The sequence below is a fragment of the Convolutriloba macropyga genome, chromosome 3, assembly GCF_964194025.1.
Source record: "Convolutriloba macropyga chromosome 3, txConMacr16.3, whole genome shotgun sequence".
NCBI classification, from domain to species: domain Eukaryota; kingdom Metazoa; phylum Xenacoelomorpha; order Acoela; family Convolutidae; genus Convolutriloba; species Convolutriloba macropyga.
The window spans coordinates 30846886-30862277 of record NC_134470.1 but is presented as its reverse complement, the minus strand read 5'-3'; the positions used below and the strand labels follow the sequence as shown (position 1 = coordinate 30862277).

At 33.9% G+C, this 15392-nt stretch overlaps 1 protein-coding gene across 8 annotated transcripts in view; it reads left to right on the top strand.

The window, feature by feature from the left end:
• The window catches only part of LOC142336148 (uncharacterized), a 55369-nt gene extending 41234 nt beyond the window's left edge, over nt 1–14135 (top strand). For all 8 annotated transcript variants that reach the window (XM_075384740.1, XM_075384739.1, XM_075384741.1 and 5 more), the window contains 4 exons: nt 11707–11926; nt 12435–12644; nt 13086–13514; nt 13794–14135. In XM_075384740.1, the coding sequence (XP_075240855.1) occupies nt 11707–11926; nt 12435–12644; nt 13086–13514; nt 13794–13907 (973 nt within the window). In that variant the 3' untranslated portion in view covers nt 13908–14135. The remainder of the gene's footprint in view (nt 1–11706; nt 11927–12434; nt 12645–13085; nt 13515–13793) is intronic.
• Nucleotides 14136–15392: the final 1257 nt, after the last annotated feature.

Below are 15392 nucleotides of genomic sequence, written 5' to 3'. Positions count from 1 at the left end.
AATTAAAAACAACTTGTTGAGTTAAGTTTTAATCTGATGCTACTTTGACTTTTTCTTTAAGTTTTTTATGAAGGTAGTCGTTGAGTTTTGGTCATAATTAATGCTTGTTTTTATTTTATTTGTTGTTTGTCTTGTTTCCTCGTCTCCTTATTGACAGGCACCATCAGCCTTCTCATGAGGCATTTTCTTATAAAAATGTTTAGTGGTTGGAGCCTAAAGCAGTTTTTTAAGTTCGGTACACCAATTTTATTCGAACAAAATACGAATTAATGAAAATTTTGTATCTCTTCTTCATTGGGTGGTCAATTAAGTGAAAATAGTGGTTGAATGGGGTCAGAACATTGTGCAAGCGCAAATAACCGAGCGTCCTTGTGTACATCCATCGCGATCAAATTGCTTTCATTTAAATCAAAAATATGCATGCGCTTTGATAGGAAACCATCAGATAATGATAAAAACCTTTCCTTGCATTTTATCTACCCTCTCTCAGCTGCGGGGCTGACAAATTGCATTTTAATCAGATATTTTACGATGCTTTTGGTCTTCTCAGCTTTGATCTGTGGCTTTTTTATGGTACTGAAAGAAGAACACAATAGTGAAGGAACAAATATACTGATGAAAATTTTGATCGCTACTTTCACATGTTTGATCACAAATGGGTTGCTGCTACAATTTGAATCACTTATAAACTAATTTTGAATTACAAGAACCGCCCGCTGGTTTCCTTGTATTTTATCTGCAAGTTTCTCGTGAGTAAAATTTTTTTTCGTGTAGTTTGCAATTTTCATCAATGAAAAACTACATATTTTTTATATTGACAAACGTATTTTTTAATACGTTTATTCCTACAAAAGTGTCACACTTTGATCAATGACGACAAAACTCAATCAATTTTTATCATAACCCGAGTCGAGGTTTTTGGGTAAATTTTCGTAAGAAATGCGGTGAATGCGGTGAATTTTCGTAAAAAATGCGTTGATTGCGGTGAATGCGGTGAAAAATAATAATTCACCGCTTTTTACCGCATTTCTTACAAAAATTCACCACCAAATTCACCGCATTTCTTACAAAAATTAACCGCATAGACTATTATGGCAAAATAATGTAAGAAATGCGGTGAATGCGGTGAATGCGGTGAAAAAAAATAATTCACCGCTTTCTCTCAAGCGGTGAATTTTTTTTCTCACCGCTAGATGCGGTGAGAAAAAAAAATTCACCACATTTCACCGCATTTCTTACAAAAATTCACCGCATATGGTTTCCAAAGTTTACTCAATCTGATTTAAATTCACAAGAATTAACAAACAAGTAAGTGACAGTTGGCGCAGTGGAATAAGCATTGGAAGGCATGCAGGAGATCAGAGGAATCATTTATAGGAGAAGACAATTGTTAGGGGCAATTGAGTACTCAAGAGCCAAGTGAAATTTGGAGTACCTTCTTCAAAAGTTTTAATTGTTATTCGCCTAATGTCGACAAAATTTTTGCTCAAAATTTTTGCCTAATGGCTACAAAAATTTTGTTTGCCTAATCGAGTTTTCGCTTGAAATCTTACGCCGCATTTCAAAACCGCATTTCCTGTAGATTTTTTTTCTGCTGGCAATGTTAGAAGACATAACGGACGCTGTCAGCTAAAAGCATTTAAATAAGTAATAGTACTATAGATTGGGTTACTATTTATCTTCAAATTTAAACTTTTGATACTAGAAACATCAAATTTAACCATTTGATACTAGAAACTTCAAATTTAAACATTTAATACTAGAAACTTCTGTGCATAATTATAACTGCAACCATGATGAAGAAAAGAGCACTTCACCTAAACCTATACGGGTTGACTCTTTTTAGATACATATCGAAGACCATATATGGTTCCCTCTAAGGCAAGGCAAAATTTCTTGTCTAATCTTGTTATGGTTTCTAAGAAGCTATGTATGATCTCCGTTTGTTGAAAGGTTTTACATATAAAAGGTAGTTTCTGCAGAGGAGTACTTTTTTGATAACTTCCTCAAAGTTCGAATATTTTATACTTTTGGATATGGTATATGAGACATCATAAAGAATTCTTGCTATATTCAAAAGAAAATGAAATTATGCACATTTTGTGCTTCATATTCGATCCAAAATACGTCATTTTAGACCTTGTTGTTGTTTTTGTATGGTCTTTGATATGGTATCTAAGATACCATACGCACCATAAATGACTTTGATATGGTATCTAAGATGGGTTTATGATGGTCAGCCCGGGTATACAGATAAAGTAGAACAAAAAAGATATTTAGAATAAAACCTATGTTCAAAAGTACTTGTGCAACAAATTTTCTGATCCTTCTGCAAGTACGATAGTATTCGAGATAACAATGAGAAGTAGGCCATATCCCAGACGTTGAATTAACAATTAATCGTTCAAAAACGCTTTTATGCAGTTGTAAGCTAAAATCAGATCAAATCTTACAAATAAAATGCAGTCTCAATTTTAACCGGAAGCTTTTGATGACTGCCCAAATGTGGCTACTAAGGGAACACTGACTGGATTTCAATCAAACAAGAAAGTTTTAATCTATAAACCTGACTCATCGAGATAATTAAGAACGTCTCTGAGAATGAAGAATGTCTCTGAGTATTTTTATCTAACGCCTCTGTCATTAACCAATTTCAGACCGGTTAATGGCTAATATCTCCGGTTCTTCAGAAAAAGTTCTGAAACTAAAATATTAGCGGCTTTCCGTTAAATTAGATCGATATTTACAAAAAAACAACAATTAGTTTTAATTTATTATTGTACTAATATAAGGCTCTGTAAAAATGGTTAAGATTTTGAGTAAAAATCACGGTTTTTATCGTTCCGACAAAACAGTTTCGTAAATTTTCAACGACTTCCTGAGTTTTGTCAGAATTTCAGGTCCTTTCGGCAATTTTATGACTGAATCTAAATAATTAAAGCTGTATTTAGCTATATAGTGGGCTGTGAAAGAAACTATCAAATGCTTTCATTTAATAACTAATGAACTATACGCTAGCAGTTCTCAACAAGTGTTCACAACTCATCATTTATTTATGATGCATTCAACTTTTTTGGCAAACTAGCTATTTGGGTAACATTTATATCAATTCTTTGTTTTAATGAAGGACAAGGAGCAATATCATGACCAGCCTGAGTGTAATTTTGGAGCTTTGAAGACGAAAAATATTCGGATTGTAATGAAGCGCTGTCATTTTCATGACATTTTTAATGTTGTGATTTTGTACGTTTTTTACAGACCAAAATGATATCAAAGAATCTCATCATAACAGATGAAACGCACGTGCAACTGAAGGTAACAAACTAGTTGATGATTTCTACGAAAAGCTTTCATTTTTTTGGCTTGTACACTCTTGCCTAAATTTGTTCTGCATCTTTTCGTTGTTATTTGGTAGTCTCTTTGACGCAGTCACATTGAACACAGGCCAATTGAATTTCTGAGCAAAAAGCAAACCTATTTAATGTTTTTAAAAGAGACATTGGATCTTGTTAAGTATGTCTTTGAAAAGTGTTTGCAAAAGAAATTAAATGTTTTTTTAGTATTGCCTCCCTTGCTCTTATCTCTACAATCTTTAGCGTAGCTGCAGCAAAGAGGAAGGCCACATTTTCTTTCAAGTGAATTCAAATGCAGTCTTCAGCTCTGTTTTACCAATTAAATTAATGTTTACTGGCGTTCATACTACAAGTTTTGATTTTTTTCTTGGACATTTTCCAATTTTTGGTGTTCTTTGTGCTATTTAGTGGGATTCCTAAAATTAATGACACATTAATTGCAAGTCTTGCATCACATTAATGGTGTTCAATGAAGACGCAAATGATTTTAGCGAAAAATTTTGACTTTATAGGATTCGAAGGCTTTTGTTCGCAAAAGTTAATCGAATTTTTGATTTCTGTCTGTTATTTTCTTTTTTGTCTTGTGACATTCTTGAGAATGACAAATCGTACTGGAGTTGTATGGAGGCATAAATTGAGTCATTTGTTTTTTTTTCAGTTTATAGTTAAACTTTTCATGACTTTGAATTTTGTGGCGGCTGAGCTCACTAACTCAATGACCAATTTGAATAGCGTTTCAATGTCATTTCGAGCATTAAAGCTAGAATAGCGTGACAAGCAAAATTTAATGCTACATTCTACCGAAGCCCTACAGATTTGTTCACTTAGTTCAACATTTATATTTAACAACTATTATTAGTACACAATTGTCATACATGAAGTGAAACTCAAACTCGAACTACCTTAACCACCTGCAAACAATACTACGACTTAACAATATTGCATCAGATTCTTTGCGATTGGATTTCGAATCAACCTGTTATTGATACAGAATATTCGACAAAACTTCTACATGGTTAACAAATTTCCCATGACATCAAATTTACAGTGAAAAAGTGAAGTTATGGAAAAGTGTTCACATTCTGTCAACATTTTTATCTACAACCATCAACAGTTGAATTTGACATGTAAATCCACGTGACTAGCAGCATAAAAGGAGCTTGAAAAACTGCCAAAAATCAGTTGAAATCTGCAATTTTGGTTATTTTAATCTGACATACAGTGCGTATTGAAGCACTCTTTCTTGAGCTGTAAAATAATTGTTATCGTGTCTTGTTTCTGTAGATTATATTAGTGATTGTACAGTGTTAACTTTACTTTGACTTGTGAAAAGAGAATTAACTTTGATATTCTCAAAATTTTCTTTCTGACGAACGAAGTTCCTAAGTAAGAGAAACTTTGTGCAAAGCTAACTTTGTGTTGCTAACTTTGAATTTTGAAAAATATTTTTATTATCAGATTTGCAACTGGTAGGACAGCCCGTTTTACAACTGCTAACTGCAGCAGGTTGAGACTTCGCATAGTTATAGCCAAGTTATAGGGCTACAATTTGTAGGAGCGGGAATTCCTATATTCGGTTGATAACATGAGTTATTAACCAAAACTCAAGCGAAATTTGGTTGTTTCAATTTAAATTATTTTGTTATTCTGAGAGAAACAAGTTTGTTATAACAGCAAAGCTGTGCAATTAGTTATCAAGCCTATTAGAACAACAAGTAATGCAACGGTTTTCTACAGTATAGCGGATATACAGATCACAAAAGTCAACTGCAAAAACACAATATCCGGACAGATTTGAAACCGCTGAAACGAACTGGGCAGTGTAAAGTTTTCCTTGACTTTGATAGGAGAGCAGCCGTTACAAATTTAATTGTTTTCAAAACGTATAAATGTTTTTTCTCAACTTTGCCCATTATGTTTTTGTTCTACTTGTTAAGTGTTCTCAATAAAGACAGGTCTCATATTTTTTCTAGTAAAATTAAAAACAACTTGTTGAGTTAAGTTTTAATCTGATGCTACTTTGACTTTTTCTTTAAGTTTTTTATGAAGGTAGTCGTTGAGTTTTGGTCATAATTAATGCTTGTTTTTATTTTATTTGTTGTTTGTCTTGTTTCCTCGTCTCCTTATTGACAGGCACCATCAGCCTTCTCATGAGGCATTTTCTTATAAAAATGTTTAGTGGTTGGAGCCTAAAGCAGTTTTTTAAGTTCGGTACACCAATTTTATTCGAACAAAATACGAATTAATGAAAATTTTGTATCTCTTCTTCATTGGGTGGTCAATTAAGTGAAAATAGTGGTTGAATGGGGTCAGAACATTGTGCAAGCGCAAATAACCGAGCGTCCTTGTGTACATCCATCGCGATCAAATTGCTTTCATTTAAATCAAAAATATGCATGCGCTTTGATAGGAAACCATCAGATAATGATAAAAACCTTTCCTTGCATTTTATCTACCCTCTCTCAGCTGCGGGGCTGACAAATTGCATTTTAATCAGATATTTTACGATGCTTTTGGTCTTCTCAGCTTTGATCTGTGGCTTTTTTATGGTACTGAAAGAAGAACACAATAGTGAAGGAACAAATATACTGATGAAAATTTTGATCGCTACTTTCACATGTTTGATCACAAATGGGTTGCTGCTACAATTTGAATCACTTATAAACTAATTTTGAATTACAAAAACCGCCCGCTGGTTTCCTTGTATTTTATCTGCAAGTTTCTCGTGAGTAAAATTTTTTTTCGTGTAGTTTGCAATTTTCATCAATGAAAAACTACATATTTTTTATATTGACAAACGTATTTTTTAATACGTTTATTCCTACAAAAGTGTCACACTTTGATCAATGACGACAAAACTCAATCAATTTTTATCATAACCCGAGTCGAGGTTTTTGGGTAAATTTTCGTAAGAAATGCGGTGAATGCGGTGAATTTTCGTAAAAAATGCGTTGATTGCGGTGAATGCGGTGAAAAATAATAATTCACCGCTTTTTACCGCATTTCTTACAAAAATTCACCACCAAATTCACCGCATTTCTTACAAAAATTAACCGCATAGACTATTATGGCAAAATAATGTAAGAAATGCGGTGAATGCGGTGAATGCGGTGAAAAAAAATAATTCACCGCTTTCTCTCAAGCGGTGAATTTTTTTTTCTCACCGCTAGATGCGGTGAGAAAAAAAAATTCACCACATTTCACCGCATTTCTTACAAAAATTCACCGCATATGGTTTCCAAAGTTTACTCAATCTGATTTAAATTCACAAGAATTAACAAACAAGTAAGTGACAGTTGGCGCAGTGGAATAAGCATTGGAAGGCATGCAGGAGATCAGAGGAATCATTTATAGGAGAAGACAATTGTTAGGGGCAATTGAGTACTCAAGAGCCAAGTGAAATTTGGAGTACCTTCTTCAAAAGTTTTAATTGTTATTCGCCTAATGTCGACAAAATTTTTGCTCAAAATTTTTGCCTAATGGCTACAAAAATTTTGTTTGCCTAATCGAGTTTTCGCTTGAAATCTTACGCCGCATTTCAAAACCGCATTTCCTGTAGATTTTTTTTCTGCTGGCAATGTTAGAAGACATAACGGACGCTGTCAGCTAAAAGCATTTAAATAAGTAATAGTACTATAGATTGGGTTACTATTTATCTTCAAATTTAAACTTTTGATACTAGAAACATCAAATTTAACCATTTGATACTAGAAACTTCAAATTTAAACATTTAATACTAGAAACTTCTGTGCATAATTATAACTGCAACCATGATGAAGAAAAGAGCACTTCACCTAAACCTACACGGGTTGACTCTTTTTAGATACATATCGAAGACCATATATGGTTCCCTCTAAGGCAAGGCAAAATTTCTTGTCTAATCTTGTTATGGTTTCTAAGAAGCTATGTATGATCTCCGTTTGTTGAAAGGTTTTACATATAAAAGGTAGTTTCTGCAGAGGAGTACTTTTTTGATAACTTCCTCAAAGTTCGAATATTTTATACTTTTGGATATGGTATATGAGATATCATAAAGAATTCTTGCTATATTCAAAAGAAAATGAAATTATGCACATTTTGTGCTTCATATTCGATCCAAAATACGTCATTTTAGACCTTGTTTTTGTTTTTGTATGGTCTTTGATATGGTATCTAAGATACCATACGCATCATAAATGACTTTGATATGGTATCTAAGATGGGTTTATGATGGTCAGCCCGGGTATACAGATAAAGTAGAACAAAAAAGATATTTAGAATAAAACCTATGTTCAAAAGTACTTGTGCAACAAATTTTCTGATCCTTCTGCAAGTACGATAGTATTCGAGATAACAATGAGAAGTAGGCCATATCCCAGACGTTGAATTAACAATTAATCGTTCAAAAACGCTTTTATGCAGTTGTAAGCTAAAATCAGATCAAATCTTACAAATAAAATGCAGTCTCAATTTTAACCGGAAGCTTTTGATGACTGCCCAAATGTGGCTACTAAGGGAACACTGACTGGATTTCAATCAAACAAGAAAGTTTTAATCTATAAACCTGACTCATCAAGATAATTAAGAACGTCTCTGAGAATGAAGAATGTCTCTGAGTATTTTTATCTAACGCCTCTGTCATTAACCAATTTCAGACCGGTTAATGGCTAATATCTCCGGTTCTTCAGAAAAAGTTCTGAAACTAAAATATTAGCGGCTTTCCGTTAAATTAGATCGATATTTACAAAAAAACAACAATTAGTTTTAATTTATTATTGTACTAATATAAGGCTCTGTAAAAATGGTTAAGATTTTGAGTAAAAATCACGGTTTTTATCGTTCCGACAAAACAGTTTCGTAAATTTTCAACGACTTCCTGAGTTTTGTCAGAATTTCAGGTCCTTTCGGCAATTTTATGACTGAATCTAAATAATTAAAGCTGTATTTAGCTATATAGTGGGCTGTGAAAGAAACTATCAAATGCTTTCAGTTAATAACTAATGAACTATACGCTAGCAGTTCTCAACAAGTGTTCACAATTCATCATTTATTTATGATGCATTCAACTTTTTTGGCAAACTAGCTATTTGGGTAACATTTATATCAATTCTTTGTTTTAATGAAGGACAAGGAGCAATATCATCACCAGCCTGAGTGTAATTTTGGAGTTTTGAAGATGAAAAATATTCGGATTGTAATGAAGCGCTGTCATTTTCATGACATTTTTAATGTTGTGATTTTGTACGTTTTTTACAGACCAAAATGATATCAAAGAATCTCATCATAACAGATGAAACGCACGTGCAACTGAAGGTAACAAACTAGTTGATGATTTCTACGAAAAGCTTTCACTTTTTTGGCTTGTACACTCTTGCCTAAATTTGTTCTGCATCTTTTCGTTGTTATTTGGTAGTCTCTTTGACGCAGTCACATTGAACACAGGCCAATTGAATTTCTGAGCAAAAAACAAACCTATTTAATGTTTTTAAAAGAGACATTGGATCTTGTTAAGTATGTCTTTGAAAAGTGTTTGCAAAAGAAATTAAATGTTTTTTTAGTATTGCCTCCCTTGCTCTTATCTCTACAATCTTTAGCGTAGCTGCAGCAAAGAGGAAGGCCACATTTTCTTTCAAGTGAATTCAAATGCAGTCTTCAGCTCTGTTTTACCAATTAAATTAATGTTTACTGGCGTTCATACTACAAGTTTTGATTTTTTTCTTGGACATTTTCCAATTTTTGGTGTTCTTTGTGCTATTTAGTGGGATTCCTAAAATTAATGACACATTAATTGCAAGTCTTGCATCACATTAATGGTGTTCAATGAAGACGCAAATGATTTTAGCGAAAAATTTTGACTTTATAGGATTCGAAGGCTTTTGTTCGCAAAAGTTAATCGAATTTTTGATTTCTGTCTGTTATTTTCTTTTTTGTCTTGTGACATTCTTGAGAATGACAAATCGTACTGGAGTTGTATGGAGGCATAAATTGAGTCATTTGTTTTTTTTTCAGTTTATAGTTAAACTTTTCATGACTTTGAATTTTGTGGCGGCTGAGCTCACTAACTCAATGACCAATTTGAATAGCGTTTCAATGTCATTTCGAGCATTAAAGCTAGAATAGCGTGACAAGCAAAATTTAATGCTACATTCTACCGAAGCCCTACAGATTTGTTCACTTAGTTCAACATTTATATTTAACAACTATTATTAGTACACAATTGTCATACATGAAGTGAAACTCAAACTCGAACTACCTTAACCACCTGCAAACAATACTACGACTTAACAATATTGCATCAGATTCTTTGCGATTGGATTTCGAATCAACCTGTTATTGATACAGAATATTCGACAAAACTTCTACATGGTTAACAAATTTCCCATGACATCAAATTTACAGTGAAAAAGTGAAGTTATGGAAAAGTGTTCACATTCTGTCAACATTTTTATCTACAACCATCAACAGTTGAATTTGACATGTAAATCCACGTGACTAGCAGCATAAAAGGAGCTTGAAAAACTGCCAAAAATCAGTTGAAATCTGCAATTTTGGTTATTTTAATCTGACATACAGTGCGTATTGAAGCACTCTTTCCTGAGCTGTAAAATAATTGTTATCGTGTCTTGTTTCTGTAGATTATATTAGTGATTGTACAGTGTTAACTTTACTTTGACTTGTGAAAAGAGAATTAACTTTGATATTCTCAAAATTTTCTTTCTGACGAACGAAGTTCCTAAGTAAGAGAAACTTTGTGCAAAGCTAACTTTGTGTTGCTAACTTTGAATTTTGAAAAATATTTTTATTATCAGATTTGCAACTGGTAGGACAGCCCGTTTTACAACTGCTAACTGCAGCAGGTTGAGACTTCGCATAGTTATAGCCAAGTTATAGGGCTACAATTTGTAGGAGCGGGAATTCCTATATTCGGTTGATAACATGAGTTATTAACCAAAACTCAAGCGAAATTTGGTTGTTTCAATTTGAATTATTTCGTTATTCTGAGAGAAACAAGTTTGTTATAACAGCAAAGCTGTGCAATTAGTTATCAAGCCTATTAGAACAACAAGTAATGCAACGGTTTTCTACAGTATAGCGGATATACAGATCACAAAAGTCAACTGCAAAAACACAATATCCGGACAGATTTGAAACCGCTGAAACGAACTGGGCAGTGTAAAGTTTTCCTTGACTTTGATAGGAGAGCAGCCGTTACAAATTTAATTGTTTTCAAAACGTATAAATGTTTTTTCTCAACTTTGCCCATTATGTTTTTGTTCTACTTGTTAAGTGTTCTCAATAAAGACAGGTCTCATATTTTTTCTAGTAAAATTAAAAACAACTTGTTGAGTTAAGTTTTAATCTGATGCTACTTTGACTTTTTCTTTAAGTTTTTTATGAAGGTAGTCGTTGAGTTTTGGTCATAATTAATGCTTGTTTTTATTTTATTTGTTGTTTTTCTTGTTTCCTCGTCTCCTTATTGACAGGCACCATCAGCCTTCTCATGAGGCATTTTCTTATAAAAATGTTTAGTGGTTGGAGCCTAAAGCAGTTTTTTAAGTTCGGTACACCAATTTTATTCGAACAAAATACGAATTAATGAAAATTTTGTATCTCTTCTTCATTGGGTGGTCAATTAAGTGAAAATAGTGGTTGAATGGGGTCAGAACATTGTGCAAGCGCAAATAACCGAGCGTCCTTGTGTACATCCATCGCGATCAAATTGCTTTCATTTTAATCAAAAATATGCATGTGCTTTGATAGGAAACCATCAGATAATGATAAAAACCGTTCCTTGCATTTTATCTACCCTCTCTCAGCTGCGGGGCTGACAAATTGCATTTTAATCAGATATTTTACGATGCTTTTGGTCTTCTCAGCTTTGATCTGTGGCTTTTTTATGGTACTGAAAGAAGAACACAATAGTGAAGGAACAAATATACTGATGAAAATTTTGATCGCTACTTTCACATGTTTGATCACAAATGGGTTGCTGCTACAATTTGAATCACTTATAAACTAATTTTGAATTACAAAAACCGCCCGCTGGTTTCCTTGTATTTTATCTGCAAGTTTCTCGTGAGTAAAATTTTTTTTCGTGTAGTTTGCAATTTTCATCAATGAAAAACTACATATTTTTTATATTGACAAACGTATTTTTTAATACGTTTATTCCTACAAAAGTGTCACACTTTGATCAATGACGACAAAACTCAATCAATTTTTATCATAGACGAAAATCTACAAATTTTTCAAATACTAAAACTTTGCATTAAAATTGGTCTCTCTTCATTTTTTCCTCTGAGTTAGAATTACGGTTTTGAATTTGTTCCTTGATAGATTTCTGTAAAAATAAACAAAATCTCATTGTTTTCAGAATGCGAGAAATGGACCAGACGAGTCACGAGTTCAAGTCTCAAGTGCCTCGACTGACAGGTCAGCTGGAGTTGCTCAAAGAGGACAAGCAGCGTCTAGAGGACAAAGTGGAGACACGCGATGCCACCATCAGCCAACTAGAGGTCAAATTGGCAAAGCTAGAGGAGGAAAAGGAGCGGGTAGAGGACAACCTACAGATGAAGCTGAACAACCTGCAAGTGGTAAGTAAGAGCTCTTTTTGTATAAATTTTCCCGACTTTTGAGCAATCAGATAATGTTCCAGAATTTGCCTTATTAGGCATGGAAACGCAAAAAGTTGACGATTAAAATTGAAACCAACCGGAGTTGATCTTCCCATGCTTAAAAACAACAAAAAAGGCTCAAACCAATGAAAAAATTCTTTTATCGATTTTGGCAACGTAAAACCAAAGATTTCTTGTGGTGTAAATGGGCAAAAACTTCAACGCGTATAACTGCGGAATCTAGGGGAGTGACTAGGTGGAATAAGGATAACTCAAATCAAAAACAGCATAGATTTAATGTGAACTTCTGATCATAGTTAAATAGCGCTCATATTTAATACAGCTGCACCTGTTTTCAAGACCATTACCAAAAATTAATTCCTAGATCATTCATGGTTTTCTTTGATATCGGGATATAACGGATCCTTTCTAGTTTTTTCGCGGTCAAATTGTGTACAAACCTACTGAATACTTAAAATCCATTCAGGAACACAAACAGCTACAGCATGAGTACGAAACAAAAGTGCTCAGTCGCTCCCCCAGCAGACAGGGACACTACTCTTCAACGTCAGGGCCATGGTCAAAGAGAGGTGCAGACATTATCTCAAACGGGGGAGTTCTCGAAGGGGAAGGGGAGGAAGGAGAGACATCGGGAAAATTAGCTGAGATGATCCACAAGTGCAATTTACTCAGAAATGTAAAAGTTTTCAATTGTTTTTTATTTTAAATTTCATTTTGTTCTTTCATTTGTTCTGAACGGAAAGTTTGATAATGAGTAGTATATTGTGACACTAGAAATCTATCATGTCTTTCTCTGAATAGGGAAGTTTGCCCAAGCTTAATAATGTCAAAAAAATGTGCAATTTTTAAAGCTACATCAAACTGAGCCATCCTTCTAAAATTCAGGCATTCAGTTGATTCCTATCGAACTTTTGTCCTCTTATCATTAAAAGTATTAATTTTATTTTCATGTTTTCTGCATAATCGTAGTGTAAAAGGATAATGAGAATAACGGCCTTCAGCAGCAGCCCTTTTGGTGATTATTTCCACATTTCGGACTACTCATGAGCACTACAGCTTATTGGCACCTATCACTCCCTTCTGAGACTATTTGCGATTAAGTGATCTATATTTGCAGGAGAACTCAAAGCTAATAGAGAAGATCCACGAACTGGAATCCAGTTACAGATACCTGGAGTCTCGCAAGTCTCTCTGTGACAGCTGTCGTCTCCCACTCTCTGGTCGAGTTTCAATCGAGAACGGGACTGGAATCCTCAGCGACCAGAGCCGACATCGAGACACTACCGGTGGATCTCTGGATTCCCTGGACGATATGATACCCCTGGACCCCGAGTCGAGTAATTCACCCCTGCCTACATGCAACAGAACACCCCCTCCTCATCATCCGGGAGGTCAACAGGTTGTCGGTCAGCCGACAACGAGTAACGAGGGCGATAAGCCGAGATCTCTGGCAGCCGAACTGGCTCAGGTGCTAAACAAGCCAAGGGAATTCGACATGAGCGAAGTCGTGAAAGATGCCTTAGAGCAAAACAAATCTTATGAAAATGTAAGTTTTCAGTGTTACTGTTTTCAATTGAGCATTTTTTGAAATTGGGACAGCATGTGCGAGCTGACGTAAAATTTTTGTCGGCGTTTTGTTTGATCTCGTTGTGCTTTAAGAAGACTTCGACCAAAATTGGCGATCGAAAAGTGTTTACATGATGAAGATTCACCAGTTTAAGAGATTAATTTCTCTGATCACGCTATCTTTTCTTTTCGTAATCCGATTGCTGATGATATTAAATTAAAATAACAAAAAAAGACACTTAAATCAATGTTGCCTTAGATCTGCATGGAGCTGAAGCAGCAGGAACAAATAAACGACGACCTTCAGAATTACCTCAGCCGCCTTCTCCTACTTATCATGGAGTCAAACCCTGAAATACTCGAAGTCAAGTGAAACATTAACTCAGACCTCCGATGACGCAAAACTTAATAATCTGCTAGAAACAAGCCAAAGTTTAAGCTGAGCTTTATTCTGTTTCCCATTCACTTTCCTTATCCATAATTTATCAATTGTTACATATCCCTCGAGCATATAGTTTGAAAACTGACTGATATTGTATTTAACTGTAAACACTTTGTTTATCGTAGAGTTAAACTGAATTTAGCCGTAAAAAACACCAAAGTTGTTTTCCTCAAATTGGAACCAGTCTTAATGTTCTTAATCAAAGTTGAGTTCTTGCGTGCCCTAAAATAGGCAATATTACTGCCCCCTCTCTGACTTCGTTTTAAAAGATTTATGAAGAATTATGGAATATTGTGAGATTTGTATAAGACCGTACAAAAATATTTATGATATTCTATGATCTCTAATCATAATGATAGTCTACCAAGACTTCCAAATCATATTTTTCCACAAGTTTTTCCAGTGGGTTTGTACAAAACAGCAATTCCTGCTAAAATAGGCGATTTGGATATTAAAACGACTTATGAGTTATCATAAAGATCTGTTAAACTTTTCCAAAAATGTCAGAAAGAAAAATGGACGCAGATTTATGTCCTGAAAATTGTTCATTCACCCGTTTAACTTCAAAAGCCGCAAGACAGTTTAAAATAAAGAAAAACGCGATCTCGTGCTAATCTTAACAAAAATTATTTTCTGTCCAATTTATTATTTTGAAACTTCCTCTTGAAAAAGCATATTTGATCAAGATATTTTAAATAAACGCATTTTCAGGACAACTTATCATCTTTGGCTGACGTTTTGATAACGTCGAAAAAAATTTCCTTCGTTTTCCTTCTTTCCTTTCTATACAGAATAGACAGAATAGTTTAATTTAGAAACGTTTTTCTGGTTTGAAAGCGCGAAACCAGAAATAGATTTTAAAAACAGTAGTCTAGAATTTCAGTGCTCTAAAAATTCGCGCAAACTAACGCAAATTAGAAAAACAACCTGAACATATTTGTATTCTCAATATCCGAGTTTTTGCAGTTAGCAATCATAATAATCATATTTGTTTCAGTCTTTTGAGTTTTTTAATCTTCTTTGTACGTCTGATTTAGTTAGTTTAAATTTATTCCAATTTACCTTTTTTGCAAGATCATTGAAGCTCTTGTAAATAAAAAAAACCCAGTGAGAAGTTGTATTTTTTTCCGACTACTGTCGTCTTCTTCATAAACAGCGAAACTCGCCATCTTAATTTTGGCAATTGTATTGGACCTTTTCGTCGTAAAATGTATCAGTTTTTGATTAGTAACATACACTTTAAATGATTGCTTAAAAAATAGAAAAATGGTTTATATTATTTATTGGAAGGTCTGTTCTGTCGAAATGAACTAACACAGACATTTTTTAAAGATCAAAATATCACAAAATGCAGCAAGAAAAACTTAAGTTCAAAAGATTAACGAAAATTAAAAAAACAACCTGAAAATGTTTTTA